Below are 21,783 nucleotides of genomic sequence, written 5' to 3' on the forward strand. Positions count from 1 at the left end.
CTCACCTAAAAGCAGTTACTAGTTGCTGTATTATCGTCTGGTGTGCACTTTGACCATTTTCAGATTGCTGTGCACCTGCGATCTTCAGAGGGGGACACTGTGGGAACCAGGGGGCAGGGGAGTATAAAAAAAACTATATATGGCCTGTCTCCCTGTCGCCTCCGCTAACAACACAATAACTTAAAAGGAACCCGCCACCTCCCTACAACACCATAAATTAACGACTAGCCAATATACTTTGCAGGGAGGTGTGCGCTTCAGTGACCACGAACATGAAGAACAATCGCTCTGTATACAAGCATGTCGTTCATGCGTGATCAACCCACTAGAGCCACTATCCGAATTATAGTTGTCATGTGTAAACCCAGCCAAAGGGCTCACTCACATGGGCATATGTGTCCTGCATATTTTTAGTGTCCTGTAGTTATCAGATGGAGGAAAAACGAATTGTCCCGCTACATTTATAAAAGCTCAACTAGGACTGATTTCACACAGCCGTCAAAATTGTGCGACATCTGCTCATCAAGAGAGAGAGCGAGATGCTCGCTCATCTCTAGTGGTTTCCCATGAGAAGCACTTGCTAATCCACCGACGTGGCATTCGCCCTCACCAAAAAAGCACCTCACATCCGTTGGTACATCGCACATGCATGAGCGCAATATCGGACTTAGTTTCATGGCCCAATATCGCGCTCAGCCGTGTGTAGGAAGCCCTAGGGCTCATTCACATCTGTTCTATGAGGTTCCATCTTCCTGCTCCAGTCTGGGAGCAGGAAACGGAACCCACTGGCCAAACAGATCGGTCTTACGATGGAACTAAACGGTGCCGAATAGACCCCTTGACTATAATGGAGGCCGTTTGGTTTCTGTCCTGTGTCTTAGCGGAATGCAATAACTGAGATTTTTAGCAGAACGCCCGACGATGATGTAACCGGGCCGAAAGATGTAAGAACTGCCTGAGTCAACGAGAGCGACAGAAGAAGTGTTAATGCAGCTCGGGACTAAAATACAGCCGGTCACCCTGGATCAGTACAGAAGGGATACAATGTAGTCCCAAAGTTACTTAACCTTCCATGAAGATTAGGTCTATATATAATCTGTACATGGTGCTTAGAGCGACATCCTGCTATAAATACATCCTACTCATATTTATAGCAAATCATCATCTTAATTGCATAATCTTGTTTCCTAAGGGTTTGTTCCTGCCATTGCAGGGTTTCTTCTGTGATGACCTCATACAATTTATTACCTTTAACTAGCTGTGTCAGAATAGTTCACATTGTTTTTGTATTTCCAAACACACATCACACTATTAATACATGTGTTGCAGAACATTTTAACCCTTTCAGTTCTTTGACACCTAGAAGGTCATTTCGAAAATTGCCTTTAAGACCGTATGATCTGTATTAGGGTGCGTTCACACGAGCGCATAAACGGCGCGTTTTTGCGCCCAATCATATAAACGTGACCATCTGAGGCATTGATTTCCAATGTATTCGTTCGCACGGGCGATTTTACGGCGCGTAAAAACGGCAACCCAGAACATATGCGATCGAAATACGCGCCAATGCATATTCGATGGCCGAAAAGATAGTTTGCAAAGTAGGAACAAACGAAAATACGCTTTCTAGCTCTGGTCGTGATCGGCGAAAAACGTTCTTTCCGGCGATTATACGCTGCGCTCGTGCGAACGTAAATACGCCTACACTCATGTGAACACACCCTGAAGATGATTTGGGGAAAGTGTTAATGTGGCTAAACCATTGTTCCCAATAGTCTGACTGTAACACAAGCATTTCACTGATGTGACCATTCCTGAAAAGTGACATAGTTGCTGAGATACAGTTGTGGGATCCGGCAGCGCTGTGGGCTATAGATTGGGGATGGACATGATATCTTACACTCGGGTAACATCTGGTTGTACTGTAGCCTGCAGAACTTACAGATGGTTTTCGCACTAATGACTTTTATGCCCTAGGCACAAGAACGAGAAGTGTCTGACCATTGGGACCTCCAACAATCCCGACATTTGTGATAAATGGATTGGTGGTCACGGATGCACACTACTGTGCCATTCACAAGGGGGACTTGGGGTGCACAGATATTGGGATTGCTGTCGGACCCTCAGTGATCAGATACTTAATTTCCCTATAAGCGAAAATGTCCATTAGTGAAAAATCCCACTTAAGGGCTCATGCCCTGCATGCCTATTTACGTGCACAAAAAAAAACAAGTAAGGCCAGGCTCACACGAAGGGGGCAGATACCGCATGCGGGAGGCCCACTACGGATTCCGGCTGAGAGCACGGCCATTGACCTTTCGTACGGCAAGTAACTGTTTTTTAAAACAGTACAGTAAACTGTAGTTTTTAAAAAATTATATATTTCCTGTGCCGTCGCTCAGCAATAACGCGGGTACCTGCAGCCCATAAATAATGTTAATTGCTTATGGGCTGCGAGTCGCATGCCTCCATTTACTGCAATGGAGGCCGTCCACGTGTATTTCACGTAAAATAGAGCATGCTGCGATTTTTCTTCTGCTTGCAGAAAGTTTGAAAAAGCATGCCTTACAATGCCCGCGTTTTATGGCAGATCGTCTGCGCGGATGCCGATCGCGGAATCCGCAATTCAAATCTGGTTGTGTGACCTACTGACTTAAGGCCATTCATTTCATGCACAAATACACAGTGAATGTGACTTACCGTGCATATTTGTGCAGTGTCACTCACTTCAATAACCTATTTCGGCGTTTAATATGCATCAAAGTGAGATATGCTGCGTAGCTTTTTTTGTGACCGAAAATATGCACAGGTGAATAACCCCATTGTATTCGATGGGTTGCATTCAGTGTGAATGAGTTTACACACCCTGTGTTTAATATGTGGGGTTTGCAATGACGCTCAGCAGCAAAGTACATTATACTGCCGATGAGTGGGGTGGGAATAGGGTATTCCTATCTCAGCCAATCATGCTTGAGCTGGCAAAACCCCTTTGTATACAGGGACCGCCTTTCTGGCGAGAAATGTGGAGCTCTTAAATATCAGACATATATAACAATAACAACCTTTATTTGTATAGCGCCAACTTATTCCGCAGAGTTTTCAGGCATGGATATCCTGTGGATACGCCATAAATGTCTGAGATGGAAATGGCCCTTTAACATATATCCATGCTCATTTTCATACATGCATAGGTGTTCTCCTCTTGACAACATGACATAACGATGTGATGTTAATATTCTGTCCTCTTATACAACTCGTTCTGCAGCCTGTGGTGGTCATGGAACGACTTCCTTCCCAGTGTATAATGACTCGATCCAGTGAGATGCGGTATTGTGTGCGTATATGGATATAAATATACCTGCGCTTCATTTGCATGTCCTGTCTCAGGATTTTTCTGCGGTGACTCATTGCCTCTCCTGTCGGTTTGAGCAGTTGCACCCATCTTTCCTTCCACATTCTTTTCCGAGGTTTTTCTGTTTATGAACACATTCCGGTGTCAGTCGGAGTAGTGACACTTCATCTATTACATGTATCTCTTCCCTGATATCACTACTAGCGTGCTACCTTCAGTAGGGTGTGTAGAGTACTTGTTCTTGTCTTCTGGATCACACGGTAGAACTCCATACAAGTCAAGGTAACAATGTCTGATTTGATCGTACCTATGCAAATGATCATTGATGTTTTACTAGCAGAGTTTAAGTGCCGTCTTATGTTTGCCGGGAGCCACTTTGACACCACCGTAGACCCTTGGGGCACCTTTACATGGAATGATTATCGCTGGATCGTGAAACATGAGCAACGATTGAACAATAATTTGTTTGCTTATCGTTCATTTTATGCAAGCATGAAAATCACCGTTGGCTCGTTTTCTAATCATTCGGTTTTAATACAGTCGTTCTCATTTACTGGTTGCCTGGGTGATTGGCCAGTGAATGACTACTTCTTGTCAATCAGCATTTTCCTGTACAACCCGGGAATTTAAACTATTTGGTGTGTACATCTGTATGACAGAGCCTCGTGTGGCACAGAGTGCTAAGGCAGCAGAAATGCAATCCTAAGCTCTTGCTCACGACCTGAAGGTTGCAAGTTCAATCTCCGCGTGGCTTAGGTAGCCGGCTCAAGGTTGACTCCGCCTTCCATCCTTCTGAGGTCAGTAAAATGAGTACCCAGCTTGTTGGGGGGTAATAAATAAATTATCTGAAAGCGCTGCCGAATAAGTTGGCGCTATACAAATAACAAGATTAGAATTGGTTTTAATGGTAACATTTTTATGACGTGCGTTAAGAGCCTCTCGCTCAACTTCGTCTTGGCCAAGCCTTCGATGATCCTTGGTGATTCCACAGTGAATGGTGTGCTCATAGCACGATAGTTCTGTCCTCTAGAAAGATGCTATAAATGTACATGCATGTATGACACTATGTGTAACTTTATTTTCTTCTTCTTTTTAGGTTTACATCTTGTGAACTGTGATGAGATACTAAACTAACCATCATCCATTGTGCCCAGTCTTCTTTTCTGCTCCAAATTGCTTGTCTTCAGCATGGAATTGAAAGTCTGGGTAGATGGGGTCCAAAGAGTCGTCTGTGGGGTAACAGAGCAGACCTCCTGCCAGGATGTGGTCATCGCCCTGGCCCAGGCCATAGGTAAGTGTTTACTTTTAAGATTTATCTGCCATTTGTATGCAAATCAGCTCTTCCTTTTGATGGAGATTGCGGTTTGACTGAATAAAGGTAATTTTGCATACTTTTTTTTCCCTATCTGGCAGTGCCTGAAAATAAGTCTCCATATACTTGCTGGATTTCGTCGAATGAGACATTCCCCTATATGGATACAAGAGGGGGTCTTGGTTAAAAGAGGCTGTAACAAGATTATAAATTTTCTCTATCCACAAGAAATATAACTTGCTGATGAGTGGAGGTTTCAGAGACCCCTGCTGATCTTGAACAGGGGTCTCTTGTCACCCATTCTTCTCACTGCAGGGTTGTTGTTCTCCCCTACAGTGAGGAGAAGACTGAATGGTGCACTGGTTATGCAAGCACGCTGACACATCATTCACCTTTAATGGGACTGCGGAGATACCTGAGTGACAAGCAAGTGGGTATATCTGTCAGATCCATTGAAACGAATGGAGCTCCGACCAAATGTGCTCGGCCAGCGCTCCATTCATTCTGACGTCCGTGTCGAGAGAAGTAACCCCCGAGGGGACAGGTAGAGGGGGTACACAGGATCCCTGGTTTTGAGATCAGCGGTGAGACCCCAACCGATCAGCAAGTTATCTCCTATCCTGTGGATAAGGGATAACTTGTAATCTTGGTACAACCCCTTTGGATGGAGAGTGCTTGTGTACGGGCTTCTCCATTAAAATCTATGAGTGAGAAAGCGCTATGCTTTTCCTTAACCTCCATAGACTTCAATGGAGAAGACACACCTCTTCCTTGAATTCTATGGACATAGCAACTGCACAGAACTGGTGACATGGAGCCACATTCCCCCAATAGGTGTTGGTTTCAGTGATGGTGGGACCTGCACCATAGGATATTCCATAAATTGGAATGCCCTTTTTGATAATTTATGAACCACCCAATTAATAATTTCTGTTTGATCGGTTTCTATTGATGTTGTGCTCTGTATTAAATACTCTTGAAAATTTCACTGGTTGTATCATAAATGTGGACAGTCAGTGAATGTAGATGACCGATTCCTACACACCTCTCTAATGTATGCAGAAAATAAGCTTTTATGGAAAGTCATTTCTCGGAAGGTCTTTGTCAACCTTTCGATTCTATACTCAAACTTCTATACTCAAACTTGTATTCTCTTACAGGTCAGACAGGAAGATATGTGCTTATCCAGACTCTACGGGACAAGGAAAGGCAACTTCTACCTCATGAGAGACCTTTGGAATTCTTGTCCAAAAGTGGACAATACGCCAATGATGTCCATTTTGTATTAAAGCGTACTGGACCCAGTTTAACGGAACGCCCCTCTTCAGACAGTGTTCCTATCCCACCTGAAAGAACTTTTGTCAGGTCTAGTCTGCCTCTCAATCCTCGGACACATGGTACAGAAGTTACAAGGTCAAAAGAGCCTAAAAAATCTTTGACTTTTAATTTGGGACCTATGAGTTCAAGTGATATTTTGCTTAAGCATAGACAGAAACATCAGAATGGCACAACTGGTAAAGACTCTGCTCATAGAAAACCTACCAAAGAGGAAATCTTCAAGTTGGTGCTACAGCAACAAGAGCAACTCAAAGCACTGGAAATGCAAAATGGTGGTTTAGGTAAGGACATTCAAACATGGGAAAGGGGCAGAGCTGGCGGACCTCATGAGGAGGACGATGAGATCGCTTATCTGGAAAGACTTATCCGCCGAAATGATGCTGAGCTGGCAGAGGAGATGTTTTGGGTGGATGAACTCGAAAGAGAGAGGGCAGATGAGCAAAAAAGACAAGATAAAATGAGACAATTAAGGGCTACAGTGGAGGATTACACCCTTAAGATTAAAGAGTTGGGTGAAAGGACTGAAGCCTTAGAGCAAGAAATCCAGAAGGAGACCTCAAAAAGACTTTCAGGGGCACCCAGTGCTGCTGATATCGAGGATATGGCGGCAAAAATGAGAAGGGAATTGGAAGCCAAGGCCTTACAGAGCCAAGAACTAGAAAGTAATCTGTCTAATGTGCAAAGGGCTTGTGAGGAGGCCAGAAGAAACCTAGAGGTAGGCTTGCTGCTCACCTGTAGTAAAACAAGGCTTGGCTTATGCATGTGACATGTGCTTGCTACAAGGCTATTCTTTTCATATGGACCTTCTGTGTGTAAATATATGTTGGCTGATGATGACTGCTCAAAGTATGCTACAGCCATCCCCATAAGCACATGGGATGGAATATTGTATCCAACTGTGTATTTTATTGGCATAGATTGACTGTTGCCAGTGAAGAAAATAAAATCTCCTTTATTCTGCAAAACTAGTAATTTCAAGGTGAATGTGAAGTGATGCACACTACACCAAATGTTCCTGCATTGTTTCATTTATTAAAGCTCTATCATTAATGTGTGTATAGACCGTTGTACTTAGTTGACTGCTCTTGCCCATTGATAGATTTCTATAAATGCCCTCAAGGTTTGGAGACTGAGACCTCTTTTAATCTTGAGCTAAAATGACAAAAGTACCCTGCTTCCCCCAAAATAAGATCTACCCCTAAAATAAGCACTACCCTGATTTTGGGGCGATCTTCAGGGAGGCTTAAAATATAATCCCAGCCCTGAAAATAAGCCCTAGCTGCATTACATAAAAAAACCCTTACCTAGCAGGCTCAGTCCATGTTCCACCCGCTGCTCCGGCAGGCTTCCTGCAGTGCTTGGCTGCTCCACAGAAGAGAGCTTCCTGGTTATGGGATTCTTAAATCCCACCTCCAGGAAGTGATGGCTGTGATTGGTTCTCGAGCGCTGCTTAGCCAATCAATGCAGTCCTGGATAAACCAATCACAGCCATTGCTTCCTGGAGGCGGGATTATCTTCTGTCGGCGGGTAAGAACTGCAGGAGCTCCGGAGAGAAGCAAGAGGGTCGTGAACCAGCCTGTTGGGCATGTATGATAAAACATCCCCTGAAAATAACACCTAGTGCCTCTTTGGGGGCAAAAATCTATATAAGACAGGGTCTTTTTCAGTGGAAACATGGTAGTTATAGGGCAAAACCATCAAGTTATGTTCACATGAGGCCAATAAGCTGTGGGCCTGAATGCACACTGACAGATAATCGCTGCAGGATTCGCAGTCGGGCACCCGTGCGAATCTCGCAGCAATAGCCGTCCATAGACATGCTATGTTAACAGATTCTCCCCTGCCCACAAGCTGAAATCAACTGCGATTTTCCGCTTGCGGGGGAGAATTGCAGCATGTCCTAATCATTGCAGAAAATTGCGCCCACTGCTTCCATTGCAATCAAAGGAAGCCATCCGTCCCGTGATACTCCACGCTGTGAGCACAGCGGTAGTATCACAGGAAATTGCGTTACTGCCCAGCGCTGAAGCATCATGCGCGCCAGCTCTCTGGCAGAGACTCTCATCGTGGATCCGGAGAGGTGAATATGGGTTCTCTGGGGGGTGCCGGGTCTGATTCCGCAGCGTGATTTCACAGGCGGAACCCGACCCGGTTGTGGGCATGAGGCCGTATATTTTTCAACACGGATTTGTGTATATAGAAACTCTGCATTGTAATACAATATCCGTAATCTGATGTCATTCACACACTGTAAAAATAAAAAAACACCAGAAACTGACCCGCAATGGGGATTTTAAATCCGCAATGCATCAGTATTCTGATTGGCTGCAGATTTTTTTAATAGGGAAGCTAAAATTTGCAACAATTCTAAATTGAATCCATGGGTAATCTGCAGCATAGCAAAATCTGCTGGTATGGGGGCATGTTCTAAAATAAAGATGTAAAATAAGTAAAAAGTCTCCCCTCTTTCATCTCCTCCCTGCGCCCCTGAAGAGTCGTGCCTGCTCTCCCAGTCTCTGCATCCAGTGATGAGGTGTCGTACAGACGCATGAGCCTTGCAGCCAATCACAGGCTTCAGCTGTCACTTGGGTTGAGACATCATCGCTGGAGGTTAGAAGAGACCAGCTGGGGAGGCTGAGTAGATGGGAGACGGTAACTTTTTTTTTTTCCTTTTAAAGGCCTCCTTCACACGAGCGTCTACGCCTGTATGTAGAGCCTGTATGTAGAGGGCTTAACTGTTGCACAGCAACACATCCACAAGCAAAATGAATTCCTTGTGTATTGTCAGCAGCAAATCCGTCCCGCGTGAGCCTACCATACGGTTACTTTTATTTCAATTCTTGAATATTTTCAAAGTCCATCTATTTTTTTAAATTTTTTTTTACAATTGTATTAGTCTGTTTTGCCACGATTGCAGTGGTACATTTAGTTAAAAAATAACGAAGTATCTACAAGTTGGATGTGATACGCCTTTGTTACGAAATAATTGCTGTAGTATTTACTCAATCTAATAGCGGCTGGTGAGATATTAAAAAAAAAAAAAACATTCAAGGGCACCTTCTGTTTTTAAGAAAAATCCACTTGCTCCCTCTGGTGGATTCTTTTGAAATTGACACTTGATTGTGCAAATGCCAAAGCACTATAAAGTTTCTGTCTGCACACTTATAGGATGCAGCAGTCTGATGTGCTCAATGACCGCTCCTCTGATGATGGGACCATGTTTTTTTTTTGTTTAACTTTGTTCCAAATCCAAGCTTCTAATAAAGTTTGATAATGTGTGATTTTGCTACTAATGGTTATGTTAAGTTACAGTCTTGCAGATACAACATTCATATCACTCATCGGTTACATGGATCTTGTGGTTATCTGCTCTGTCCTATTGAGAGAGTCAGCGATGCTAATCAATGCAAGCAGGAAGATGTCCATACTCAAAATAAGTTACATAGGGGCCAATTAGAAGAAATGGTTATTAATCAGATCTATAAACCTTCTCATTGATACAGAAATGCCACAATAAATCTGCAATATGTAAACGCACCCTTAAGGCCTCCCCCACACAGGCATTTGCAGTAAGCGCAGCGTTTTTTAATGCTGCAATTACTGTGATTTCAGCAGCGCTGGCATGCGTTATTCCAGCGGTTTTGGTGGCTTTTCAGCACAGCTGATAACGCAGCCAAGGAAGCTGGAAAAAAATAAAAAACTCACCTAGTAGACGGCATTGCTGTGGGCTTTCAGGCACTTGTCTGTTCCTGCAGAGCATCTCTTGCTGGTAACGGAGTTTCAAGACCACACCCCAGCAAGAGAGTACTCTGATTGGCTGAACCGTGAGCCATTCATTTATTGAATGGCTACTCCAGCACCAATCACAGCCAATCAGAGCAACCTCTTGCTGGAGCCGGGGTCAAATCCCATCACTGGCAAACGATCTTCTGACAAGTGGCCAGAGCCCCGAAAAGCAGCACCAGCAGCGGTGAGTATAACTTTTTTTCTGTAGTGCAGCTAAAGCTGCGTTTAGCGATGCTCAAAGCGCGGCACCAAGTTTTGCTACACTTTCAGCAGCGCTGCTAACGCTGCCCATTCATATCAATGTGTGACGCTGGGTTGAAAACGGCCAAAGGTAGAACATGCGTCGCTGTCAAAGCGCAGCGTTGAAGACTCTGCGTTTTGACACTTGTGTGAAATGAATGGGAGCGTTGTACAGCATTTAGCGCAGCGCTGAAAAGGCAGTGGTAAACGCTGTAAAAAAAAAAAAAGTGTGTGAGGGAGGCCTAAAGTGGTATTACACGTTGGACAATGTCCATCTGTTAGGATTGTCACCAGACAATAAGCAGAGAATTTAGATGCTCCTCTGCTGGGAACCCCAACCATAAAGTGTAATCTGCATGCAACTATCCCATTGAGTCCTCCAAAAATGGTGGAAACCAGGAGGCCAGGTCAAACAAAGATCCAAGTTTGCACCTTTGACCTCCATGTGACTCACTAGGTTCATTTTGCTCAAACTGTATTTAGAGAGAAACCATGGCAGGACCGTGTGTGCGCACAGAAGGAATAGCAGCACCATTTCTTGGGATCCTATGGCTTTTTATCCTGCATTTGTAGCGTTCTCTGCTCTACAGGCTGTATCTCTAATTCTAAGTTTTTACCTGAGTTGATGGGTGAAGAATAGCTGCTCCTCTGTCTTTTTCTCTCATACACAACAAAGCAACAGCAGTATGGAAGACATCATAGAGAAGTACTGAGCAGTGTAGATGTAATTTCAGTAGCTGTAACACAGTAAAACCTCACCAGAAGTACAATGAAAAGGAATTGGAAATCTTAAGGATTGATTTGTAATTCGCCTTCTTGCTGGATGCACCTCTGGCTTTAGTTCAAAAACTGCATGAAAAACTTCCATAAAAACTGCAGCTTGAGGGTAGACCCAGATGTCCGTAGGCGTCGCTACGGAGCATAGTTTCGCCCGAACGGAGCGCAGGAGTTAGAAGAAAAAAAAACGTTGGAAGATAGGTGACGCCTGATCTTTCCTGCAAGTAGTATTCACTCCGTGCGGAGAAGATGGGACAAGTCTTATCTTTTCTCAGCCGTACAATTAACAGCCAAGAAAAGAGCTAGTGAGTCAAAACCACTGAAATCCCATTGAAATTGGTGGTTTTGTTTCGTCCCGTTATGCTGCCTTGATTATCACAGACGCATAAGTGGAGAAATACACGTTCATCTGAGGGTACATTCACGAACGCGTGAATCTCGCATGAGTTTTGTGTGCTGCGAGACGCACAAAACTTGTGCGAATATGAACTCCATTTTTTTGAATGGATTCTTGAGCGATGCTGTGAGGTAAAAACACTGCATGTCCTATTTATTTTCACATCTCTCAGAACGCTTCGGCCATTGTATTCAATGGGACAGTCAAACGCAGCTGTACATGCAAGTGCGATGTGATGTATCCCCTTAAAAAAAGATGGGGAAACCCTTGCCAATCCTCCGACGTGTGTGAGACAAGAGAATTTCAGAGAAGTGATGCGAGGCGCTCTTGGATGAAAATTCTCTTCGCGTTCACAGGTAAAATGCACGTTGAAAAGCGCAATATTGGGACGGGTTTCTCAGCCCAATATAGCGCTCGCCCATATGAAGGTAACCTTAATAAGACAGGGGGGAAAAAACGGAGTATGATTACAGCCATAAAGGGTTTTTTCCCGGGACTTTAAAATTGATGGTTAGCTTTAGGGCTCCTCTCCACAAGCGAATGTTCACTGCGTTCCCCGTGGCGATAATCCAGCTGCGGGGAACGCAGTGAACACTTTCCATAGCGCTGCTATGAAAAGTGCAACCCCCCTGTCCACGAGTGGAGAATCGTAGCGATTCTCCGCTCGCAGCCGGCAATTAGCAGCATGCTGCGAATTGCCGTGACTCTGCAGTGAGCCTATTTGTCCGATAGGCTGACCGCGAAGATCCGTCTGCTGGCTCCTGCTCCCCGCCGGCGGCTCCCGCAGCGGATTCGCAACGCCTGTGGACAGGCAGGCTTAGGCTGAACAACCAATATTAGGTCTGCTTCCTGCACCCCCGCTGATTGAACAGGTCATGGCGCTCCAGTGGGCACTGTGTTGCCTTCACGGCAGGCCACACACCCAGCAGAATGTATGCAGCTGGTGGGGTGTGATGTGCGCCCCTGTAGGCACAATGCAACCAGATAATTGAGGAGGAACGCAACAAACAAAAGTAACAAGTCCTAAAAGCTTGAATATACAAATATACATGGGGAGTGTCCAGCATGATGGGCGTAGCGAGCGGGACGTCCCTCCACAGTTACATCCCGGAATGCCAAGGGCATAATAACCTACGAAGTAAAAGATTAACTGTTAAAAATACAATCCAAAGTCCGTTGCTCCCAGGGAGGGGGGTTGCTGCGTTTTAGGGCGCTTTCACACGCCGCAGAAATCCACACCAAAACCCTCATGGCTTCATGCAGATTTTGATGCAGAGATGCTGCGGAATTCAGTTATTGTCAAAATCTGCATGTCAGACTTGCGGATTTTTCTGCATATTCCACTGCGTATTGTGGCCAATTCCGGTACGTGTGAGCGCAGTCTTATTCACCCAGTACGACAATACAGCCCGCTTCTTGGGCTTTTCTCAAGCATATTTCAATCGGGAAGTGGGCAGAATTGTTACACTGGTAAATATAATACATCCCACTTAACACCTTGGGAATGTGGTGAACCTTGATAATTTTGTATACGAGTTTTGATCGCTGACAACCTCCTTTTCTTACTACATACTGCATGCATTGTGCTGCTTGTTAACTGGCAAACAAGGTGAAGCCCATGTGTACTGTCATCGGACATGGCTTCTTCAGGAACCTCTTCATGGTTTAACATTAAATTTAGATGTCCTATCCTTAGAAAAACAAAGTCTCCTAATTCAACATGAGCTGCTGTTGCGATACCAACCCGGGCCACTGGGCTATGGTCAGCTCTGTCTGCTTCCTGCATTGACAGTGGCCCTGAGAATCGGCTGATCGGTGGGCATCTGATCATCTATTGATGACCTGTTGGTCATCCGTGCATTAAAATAAAGTCCTGCTATACCCCCTTTAACATCGTTACATGACCTGGTGCAAGACCAACACAGCTTTCCAGAAGCAGAAGGCTGGTTGTTCTCCATAATTTGCTTAGGAGCCAAGTTGCATAGGCTTCTAGGAATGTAATGACGTGCTGGAGTCTCCTGTGATCAGTAATGCTCTCTAAAACTATCCATTTGTTGCTTGATCTTGGAAACTGAAGTATAGTCCCAGATCCACTATAGAGTATAATTATGGCTGCACTCACATTATGTTTTATGGAAGCTTTCCCACTGCAAACACCTAATGCATTTATAGGCCCTCACCCAATAGAGGCCAAAGTGGCATGCGTTAGGCTGATATACGTTGGCGTGCAGATTTTTTTTTTTTTGCAACTGTATATAGTAAAGTGCAGGAAACTGCATTCTAACTCAGTGGGCCAAATGTCTAAGGCACGGTTTAACATTGGGACCAGGGAGTAGTCTATGCCTTGTCCATGGGTTGTGTCTAGTATTGCCGCTCATTGCCATTTACTTGAAATGTAAAGTTGTATTGCTCACAGTTATACACTGAAATAACGGGATTTCATGATTATTCTCTCTTTAGGCAAGAAATAAAGAGCTAGAGGAGCTTAATAAGGACCTCAGACAGTGCAACCTGCAACAGTTCATCCTACAAACTGGTTCTACAGTTACCAATGGCCAAGTACGACTAGATGAGGAGGCGTTTTCTGATCAAAGTAGCACACAATGGGAAGGCCAACACGGAAGCCGAGGTATGAATGCCCGTCTGTTCATAGTCCTGTGGCAGCAAGAATCTTCCTTCTCTGAATATGCACATTGTGGGGCAGATTTACTACTGAAACTTCAGCAGTTCTACAGGGACAAATTGCACCAGAAAACAGTTTTACGTGGTTTGTGCAGCACTTCTAATGTGTATTTAGGCCCTTTCGGGCACCTTACTCACAAAGCCATGCATTGCGGAATCCACAATTGTCACCCACGTGGACGATCTGCGGTATTCTATGCCCATTTAAAAAATAGAACATCCGCATGTCCGCTCAGATAAGCGGATAGCGTTTATGATTTCCACGTGTCCTATTTTTGTGTGGAATCCACATATATGGCTTCTATTGAAGTGAATGGAAGCCGTCCAACCTGCAGTCCATCCGCAATTGACATTGCGGATTGGCTGTGGGTAACCGTGTCATCGCCTAGTGAGGGCACGGGAAAAGCAAATATTTTTGAAAAAGAAAAAAAAATGTACTGCAAATGTACATGACGGATGGTGAGCATCCGCAATACAGAAAGCGAAGGTACACAAGGTCGCCATCCGGGGGCAGAGCTGCGAGATCCCGCCTGTGGAATCTGAGTCATCGGCCTAAGCCAACTAATAAGGATTATAAAGTTAGACTAGACAGTCTAAGGATACGCCAGATTATCAGCCACTGGGATAAAGCTGGTGCATTTTTAAGATTTTCCAGTCTGTTGCACTCTTTATTAGGGTGACTACCCACTACAGTTTTTTTTTCACTGCGAAATTCGCAGCGTTTTTTTTTTTGCATGGGTCTATGGAACTTGTTAATGTTAAAATCGCGACCACGCAAAATCGCGATTTCGTGTTAAATTGCGATTTTTGCGCGATTGCAATTTTTAACATTAACAAGTCCCATAGACCCTGGAAAAAAAATGCTGCGAAATTCGCTGTGAAAAAGAACTGTAGTGGGTAATCACCCTTAGACAGTGTGACTCCGGTGATGGGGCTTATACACCCAGCTATCACAGCCCTGTGTCTCAGAATATAACAAAGTGCTGTGGAGGACCATCCTGCACCGCATTACACAGACAAACAAATGACTGCTTTTTATTTATTTTTTTTGTGCCGCATGTAATGCTTTTAGTTCCCCTGTGGTGGTGCCGCAGGGTAATTGAAAACTTGCTGCCAAATTTCCCCAAAGCTTACTGCTGATCACTGGGAGGGCCACACTTTGTGATCAGCTTATTGTCAAGGGATTCTTCTAAGTCTGACATCACATGAGTGTATGCGCAATTATGTACCCCTTAGCGCAACTTTTTTGCGATATGCACAAGGCTTTTTGGACCCTTGTCAGTATTTTACTGCACTTTCCCTGCCTGCCAGACACAAACTCGCATCGAATGAAAGGGCTCACTCATCTAATGAGCTGCAGTTGTGTCCCTTTTCAGGAAGGATTATGCAGTGTGTCACCCATGGTGTTGCACATTGTGCGCACATTTGTGCACCCCCCATTAACTTCTATGGGGATCTTTTGATGCGCAAATATGCAGAAAGACAGAACATGTACTTTTTTTTTTTTGCGTGACCACAAGGCTTGTGCCAAAATACAGAACGGTGAACAAACCATTGACATCAGTGGGTTGTACTGTCTGCGTATTGCGTGCACAAATATGTCCGTGTGAAGCCGGCCTAAGAAGTCAAGATTGTCCAAAATGAAGAACCCCTTTTTAACATCTTATTCCAGTGCAGCATATTCATAAATATAAATGGAAGCTTCTTCTAAGGGTGCTGTTACAATAGGTGTTAAGGAGAGCACCTAGAAGATGTGTGAGGAGACTTATAAGGCCATGCATGCTCCTCTGGGAAATGTATGCAAATAAGGAAGATGGAACTATACCTCTGCAGCGCCATCTACTGCATAGCAATATTCCTGCAAATCAATGTCTGACTCTTTATATAAGTCTTCATAACAATGTTTGGGAATTGAAAACCAAGCCAGAAAGCCATACACAGGCAGCTGTTTCGGGGTTTCTGGCTTGGCTAGTGAGAGGCCTATGATGTGGGTCGGGAAGGGTTTCCTCTCTGCCTAAGCCAAGTCAGAAACCTACTGCACACTGATGAGGGGCAAAAAAAAAACAAACAGCTGTCTGTGTATGGTATTCTGGTTTTTGCTCAATTCCTTAACTGCATTGCAAAACTTGGGAGCTACATTGTTTACAGTCTGCACCCGGACGGCTCCGTTCGGTGACTGAGACATATGGCTGTAATCGGCGTCGTAACGCTGCAGCCTATGGATGAAACCATCACAATTTTGCTTTCTTTTTTAGGACGCTCAGATTCTCTTTCACGATCCACCCCCAATCATCTAACAGGTCATCCGCGTACGCTGCAGAACACGCTCCTCTCTACCCGGAACCCGGAGGGTGTGTATGTGTGACGTCCCCGCTCTCTCCGCACTGCTTCTTCCTCTCTTGGTGGTGGGTGTTTTCTGCATGATCATCCCTATTTTTTCGCTTTCCTTGCACCGCCTCAGAATAACCTAAATACATATAAATTGTCATATTCAGGGAGACTTAAAGTTGCTGTCAAATGATATCAAAAGTTATTAAACTTTGCGGTGTGGTTCTGCTTTTGATCTTGTGCCTATGGCTCTACAAACTATTATCGTGTCCTGGGACTTCAGAAGTGTTCTTTCACAGGTTGCCATGGATACGTCCTGGAGACAAATCCACAGCTACAGTTTGAGCTTGCTCAGTAGGAACCATCAGGGGCGGCCTTCTTTTTTTTTTTTCTTCTTTTTTTTTTTCCATCTTTTTGGACCAAATTGCTGACCAATAGTAGGGCAGGGCTAAGTGAGAACATACAGAGTAAGGCCTCCTGCATACTGCAAAGACGCGGATCCGGCTGTGGCAGCAGCAGCGGCGTCCACGCGTACCTGCTCTGTCGCTGGAGAATCTGTAGTGCGGATGGATCTGGCTACTTGCCGTCGCATATGCGCGGTATAGATTTTTGTCCTCAATGTTCATTGCTGACGGGCTGCGGGTCGGAAGGCTTCCCTTGACTTTAAATGGAAGCTGTCTGTGTGGGCTCCACACAGAAATGAAGCATGCTGAGATTTTTTTTTTCTTTTTCTTTTCCCCCCTGCGAGCAGAAATCGCAATTGTTTTCCGCTCGTGTGGAGGAAGCAGCAGATCTCTCTAGTAAGTAATGGGCGGTATTTGCTGCAGATTCGCGGTGCGGACGCTGACTGCGGATTATGCAGCAAATACCCACCCATGAGCAGGAGACCTAAGGAAGTATAGGATTTTAACAAATCCGTTTGCTTACAGTGCAAAGATCCACAGCAGAAGATGGACCGGCTGCTGCTGATGTTCGTATCCACAGCAAACTCTATTTGTTGCAGAAATGCTGCAGATTTTCACTGTGGAGTTCATCCATTGCAGTAAGGGAATTCTGTAGTGAAAATCCGCAATAAAATCTATTAATCTTTATTCACAGTCAACCGATATACACTACCATGTGATGCATTGGATTCCAATGCATTAGATCAGACAGGCGATTTCCGGCCGCGTAAAAGCGCCTGTCCAGCCAAGATAGCGCATTTCTGCTGTGCGCTTTTACGCCAGCCGTGAAAGCTAGTTCAGGAACACGGAACACGTTGGCCACTGCCATACACTCCTATGGGAGCCTATAGTAGCTGGCGGAGAAGGGAGGTGAGAGGGAGTTTGATAGCATGACTGCTAAACTCCTTCCCCCTTCTCTCCTCCCCTTGCCGGTTGTTTGCAATGGGAGGGGGTGGGAGCTAGTTGCTAAGCTCCTGCCCCCTCCAATTGCAGGCAGCTGACAAAGGGCGAAGAGGGGTGTGGGAGCTTAGCACACTAGCCCCCTTCCATTGCAAACAGCCAGTGAGGGGGCTGAAAGGGGGAAGGCAGTTTAGCAGAGCTAAGCTGTCCCACCCTGCCAGACCACAATCAAGGTTTGGCGTATATGCACCAGAGCCAGGCCGTTTGAACAGGCGTACAAACAGCAGATTTGTGTGCCCGTTCACAGGTTTTTATGGCACCAGCGGGCGCATGTAAAAACTCCTACGCTCCTGTGAAGAAGCCTTTAGGTGCGCACTAGCCATGTGTTCGAATTATGCCTGAGAGCCTTGAAGTTGACAGAAGTGGTGAGGGGCGGTGAAGGGGCGGGAGCTCAGTTCCTGCTCCTGGCCCTTCCATCCTCCACCCCCACCCCTGCAGACAAGGACACCGAATATCGGCGTGGTGTGAAAACCGAGTCGATATACGGTCGTCTAAATAAGCCCTGAAAAATACAACTCGTCCCGCAAAAAACAAGCCCTCAGACATCTACACTGATAGAGAAATAAGAGTTATGAGTTTTTTTTAAAAGGTGGGAGGAAAAATCGAAATTTGGGGGAAAAAGGGGGGGGGGGGTCTGCGTCCTTAATGGCTTAAATAACCTAAAAAAGTAGTTTGGGTGATGATAGCTGTTTTGCAAAAAATAAAGACTGCCACATAATCTTCCAGAGCCTGGGATTGTGGGCACCACAAATGAGATTGGGAGCAACACCTTCACTTCTGATTGTATCTGCATACAACCCTTAATATCAATGTCTCCAAAGCTGATTTGATTTGGACTATTCTGAATGAAAACTTCTCTATAAGCAGCTGTGGGCTTTCAGATTTCCTTCTATTCCCCCGCAGCTTCACATTCATAAATGACTTGTTACTGTCTTAATTATTTTGGCTAAAGAAAAATAAATTGTGGTCACATGTGGATTAGTGGCTCAAGGTTCTTGTAGGTCTGTTAATGATTCCCACATAAGCATGCGAAGAACAGTGGGCATCTAGATTTCATATCGAATTTTATGATCATTAAAGGGTTATTTGAATCTAAAGGGGCTTGAATCTCTTCATTAGCTGTTGACTCATTCAGCCGACAGCCATTTCTGTTCCCCGCCCCTTCATATCCCTCATGCACATGAAGCGTGTTTTGAATGGTCAGACAAGAGTAAGTCACCGCTAGGCAGCTTTGGCGGTGGCTTATCTCCAGGGAGACGAAAATGATCTGGCGTTGAAATTCAACATGTCCGATCCTTCTTTCCCTTCTTTTAATCTCATCTGTGGCTAATATAACATTTTAGATGTAAATCCTTTACCTTTATTACGTTGAGAGGACACAGTTGTAAACAATTGCCCAAATGGGTGGTACAAACTCCCCCTCATCGCATGTACTACAACATAAGCTCCAGACTCCTGTAGCCCTAACTTGGGGTTGGAGACTATACATGGCAATTTGCATGTGGCTTTTAATTTACTCTTCTTGAGTCGTTAAAGGGGTTTTCCTGGACTGAAATATAAATGATCCTTAGCCTTCAATCAACTCATCAGTGGGAGTTCCAGGAGTCGGACTCCCACCATACCGTAGTGGGGGTCTGACTTCTGGCACTCCCACTGATGGGTTGATTGAAAAAAATGTGGCCTCTTCCTGGTCTACCAAGCACAGCACCGTACATTTTATAGTGCCAGTGCCTGGAATTGCAACTTCGTCCCTTTCACTTGAATGGGACTGCGCTGCACAAAGGACATGTGACCGATGAACATGTCACAGACCTGGCCTCTGCCAACAGCTGACTGATTCGGATGTTGGGAGTCTGATATTGTTGCTTTATCCTAAGGATAGGTCATCAGTATTTTAATTCTGGAAAACCCTGTTAACATAGTATGTGAACCCATCCCTGTTCTAATTGTCCATAGGTTATATATAGCTGCAAAAGTTAAACATTCCCTGGAAGAACATTTATATCCTAATTAGTGGGTTACAAGTCAGATGTGACTTCTTCTCTATTAATCTTTTGTTTGTGCATCTTTTCCAGTTTTACCCTCACGGGACACCTCATGGACTTGAAGGATATCCTCTAAATGAATACTAGGATCTCCGCCTTTTCTAACTGTTATATCTATATATGAAATGACGACCTGTCAAAAATCTATCTATATATTTTGTGTATATATCTAATTGTTTATATAATTTTGTATTAAACATTTCTTTTGATACAGATGTGTATAAAGAAATATCCCTAGCTGTTTAATATGAAACGTGCGACATGTGATCGAGAAAGTGGGAAAAAAGTTTGGATATTAATAATGTGAAAAGAAAAAAACTTTGCACCGTCCTTGTAGAACACTGTGTATCCGTGGATCATGTATTTCAGTAATAAAAAATATATATTTTAACCCTGATGTGTCGCTTGTCAAATACATCATCTTATTTTGTGGATTAACTATGCTACATACATGTATGGCTCGCAGCAGAATTGCACGGACACCAACATTTCATATTCAGCACTGGTCATGCAGAGTCTGACTTGCTCCATGGGTGTGGAATAAGGGGAGAGGCCCTTTTTACATGGGCAAAATGGGAATGTTGACCCGATCATCGGGCCATATGAAAATGCGCTTGATAAGATGACACTCATTCATTGGCTATCTGATCTTTCACGCAAGCATAAAATGTTCGCTCATTGGCATCACCTCATTCCATGTAAGGGCGAAGTCAGATGAGCGTTTTTTTGCACTAGGCTATGTGCGCAAAAAAAGCGCGTCTGATAGAAACATTGATTCCCTATGAAGTGTTCACATGTCTGTCTTTTACAGGTGCAAAATCTTTGCACATGCAAAAGATAGGACATGCTGCATGTATTGAATCCCCGTGGGGAGTCCCCTCATCACTGAACACTGTGACAGCACTGTCACAGTGTTCAGTGATGAGGGGACTCCCCACAGGGAGAAAAGAATCCCTTGTCACAGCTGTGGCAGAGGATCGTGATGTTCTCCCATTGCCTTCAATGGGACCGGCTATTTTGCCGCGATAAAACGCGTGTGTGAATGAGGCCTTGATGTGGGTTTTAGGCTTTATTCACACAGGTGTTTTATCACGGTGATTTTTCTGAAGCATTGGATTCCAATAAATTTCTTCAGATGGGCGATTTTTGGAGGCGGAAAATCGTCCGGCTGGAAAAAATAGCGCCCACCAGCCGGCTGCGTATATGCTGACTGAGAAATATAGGTATGGACCTATCTTTTGGCCGAAATGCGACGGCCGGTCCCATAGACTCCTATGAGAGCTGCCGGAGAAGGGAGGTGGGAGGGAGTTTAGCAATGGGTCTGCTAAACTCCCTCCCCCTCTCTGCCTCTTGCCGGATGCCGGCAAAGGCAGGTGGCAGGACGGGTTGGGAGATTAGCACACTAGCTCCTGCCCCATCCCCTTGCCGACAATGGGCGGGAGTTTAAGATGCTAGCTCCCACCCCCTCCCTTTGCCAGCAAGGACCAGAGAGGGTGAGGAAGTTTAGTAAAGTTAAACTCTTACTCCTGCCCGACGGTGTTCCAGGCTGTGGCGTATATGCGCCGCAGCCCCGGCCATCTGAAAGGGTGACAAAACAAGAAATGCAGCCGTGACTTGGTCGCGGCTGCCTCTCGTTCATGTGATTTTCTTTTTTTGGCCGCACTTGGGCCAAAAATCGAGTCGCCTCTATGAAGGAGCCCTTAGGTGCACAAAACGTAATCACAGCATAATAAAAGCATACATAACCTAATATACTAATTATAATACAACGTTAATTGAATGCCTTTAGGTTGAAGTAGACTGATTATACTTTACAATGGTAGTCCTAAAGCAAAATTTATATTGTAAAGTGAGACAATCCAATTAGGATGCTTATCAGGGCCATTACTCCAGGACATAATGGTTTCTTAGTGCTATTTTAGCAATCACTTCAAAATAATTAAGAAGCAGCCATTTGTAAGATGAGGTATTACACTGGGTAGGTCTGACACAATATATGAAGTAACCCAGCCTCAAATTAACCATTCGGCAATACTTAGAGTGACAGGGCCATACATAACTGATAAAGTACTTAATTGTAGAATGATAACCATATTCTGATAGGGATTTGCATAGGATAACGT

At 44.6% G+C, this 21,783-nt stretch overlaps 1 protein-coding gene across 4 annotated transcripts in view; it reads left to right on the plus strand.

The window, feature by feature from the left end:
* Positions 1–20,051, plus strand: part of RASSF7 (Ras association domain family member 7) — a 70,501-nt gene extending 50,450 nt beyond the window's left edge. For 2 of the 4 annotated variants that reach the window (XM_066582991.1, XM_066582993.1), the window contains exons 2-6: positions 4,449–4,643; positions 5,825–6,717; positions 13,663–13,831; positions 16,140–16,235; positions 19,691–20,051. In XM_066582991.1, the coding sequence (XP_066439088.1) occupies positions 4,541–4,643; positions 5,825–6,717; positions 13,663–13,831; positions 16,140–16,235; positions 19,691–19,722 (1,293 nt within the window). In that variant the 5' untranslated portion in view covers positions 4,449–4,540 and the 3' untranslated portion in view covers positions 19,723–20,051. Of the gene's footprint in view, positions 1–3,444; positions 3,635–4,448; positions 4,644–5,824; positions 6,718–13,662; positions 13,832–16,139; positions 16,290–19,690 lie in introns of those variants that run through there. The other 2 variants (XM_066582992.1, XM_066582994.1) reach the window with 2 other exon arrangements.
* Positions 20,052–21,783: the final 1,732 nt, after the last annotated feature.

Source organism: Eleutherodactylus coqui, chromosome 11 (genome assembly GCF_035609145.1).
Source record: "Eleutherodactylus coqui strain aEleCoq1 chromosome 11, aEleCoq1.hap1, whole genome shotgun sequence".
In the NCBI taxonomy this organism is placed as follows: Eukaryota; Metazoa; Chordata; class Amphibia; order Anura; family Eleutherodactylidae; genus Eleutherodactylus; species Eleutherodactylus coqui.